The 1,517-nt window shown below is 35.1% G+C and overlaps 1 protein-coding gene across 1 annotated transcript in view; it reads right to left on the reverse strand.

Annotated features, from left to right (window-relative positions):
• Positions 1-1,517, reverse strand: part of LOC106875292 (uncharacterized) — a 16,631-nt gene that overhangs the window by 14,637 nt on the left and 477 nt on the right. Inside the window, exon 2 of the mRNA XM_014923382.2 lies at positions 555-745. Within this exon, the coding sequence (XP_014778868.1) occupies positions 555-745 (191 nt within the window). The remainder of the gene's footprint in view (positions 1-554; positions 746-1,517) is intronic.

Here is a 1,517-nt window from a genome sequence, read left to right on the forward strand (position 1 = left end):
GAGAGAGAGAGAGAGAGAGAGAGAGAGAGAGAGAGAGAGATTGCTCACAAATTGAGATGATCATATTGCCAATTGAGATTATGATATTACCTTTATGTAGGTAGCCTCCAAGAAGTTCACATTTCGATTTTAGGAAAGCACTCTCCGCCAACCACAGTCTGTGTCTTCAAATAGCCCAGAACGTTCCAGTAGTCTCCAGTTCATGTTATATGATGTTGCTCCCCCTTTTACTCTCCATATATAGCAGGTTAAATTTGTAGTACTCTCCTGGATTCTAAAAGAGGATCCATGATTATTTAACCTGGTCTTAAAGAAACGCTCTGTCGTTCTGACATATTTCTGCAAAGGTGTCGTTCCTTTGGTGTTGTTCGATACTTCTGCTTCGTTGACCACGGCTTCGGCGTTAACCTTTCACTAATATTTTTTGACACTAAGTGCGCAGCTGAATGCAACTCTTTTGTTGGATATTTTATTCTATCTAGATATCTTAGAATCATAAGTCGAATGCCTTAACCATTAAGCTACAAACAAAGAAAAGAAAATATATTGCTTACTTGTAAATCTTCGTCCAGTGTTTTAATAGTTGCGTTGTTGAGGTCACCATAGTTGACAGCCATTTTACAGAAATAAGGAATACGGTCTGAATTCATGAGGTCATCAACAGAGTTGCCATTCCATACCTTTCGGGCGTTAATTATAACATCGGATATTTTATCCAACTCGAGAATACCAGCATTAGCAACACCTAAAATTGTTGGTAAGATGAATGATACAAAAAGAAATTTTGTAAAAGTGTAGCCGTAGCATTTTATACAGGTTTCATTTGAGAATTGAAAACAAATTAATTATAAAAAGTGACAGTGAATTGTTCTCGTTATGTCTGTCACTGCAGTTTTATTGTTAGCTACAAGATATGTGCTTTTATATCTATTAGTAACTGACTGAATGTATAACTTTCAGACACTTAGACTTTTACGCCACACACAATCACGAAACAATCAACGACTAATTAATAACTGAATGAACTAGCTTCGCTAAATGAGAAAGCAAACTTCAGATTGGTTACCTGAAAATCTATAATCCTTTTCATATTACCTTTTATAACTACAATAGTTTCTGTATTTATCATATATCATACTTTATTTTGCAAGCTGTTTGTAAAATCTACACTCAAAGGCCCTACCTCAAATCATACAAAGAAGGTAAATATTCAATTTTTCATCTGCACTATTTATTTATTTATTTATGTGTTTCAGCCAAGTGGCTGCGGTCATGCTGGTGCACCACTATGTCCAATGTTTTACTGTGAATTCATTAATTTTTTTTTTAAAGGTAAGGATTCGTTTTTGTCGATAATTCAGTGAAAAAGAAAAAAAAAGAAAAAATAATTAGCAACCATATTTACCTCAGTTTGGGTCAATAATGATGCCTAAACCCAAATATTGTGTAACTTGCTTTTAATTACTGAATCGCACACACACACGCACACGCACGCACACACACACACACACGCACAC

The sequence above is a fragment of the Octopus bimaculoides genome, chromosome 6 (genome assembly GCF_001194135.2).
Source record: "Octopus bimaculoides isolate UCB-OBI-ISO-001 chromosome 6, ASM119413v2, whole genome shotgun sequence".
Classification (NCBI taxonomy): Eukaryota; Metazoa; Mollusca; class Cephalopoda; order Octopoda; family Octopodidae; genus Octopus; species Octopus bimaculoides.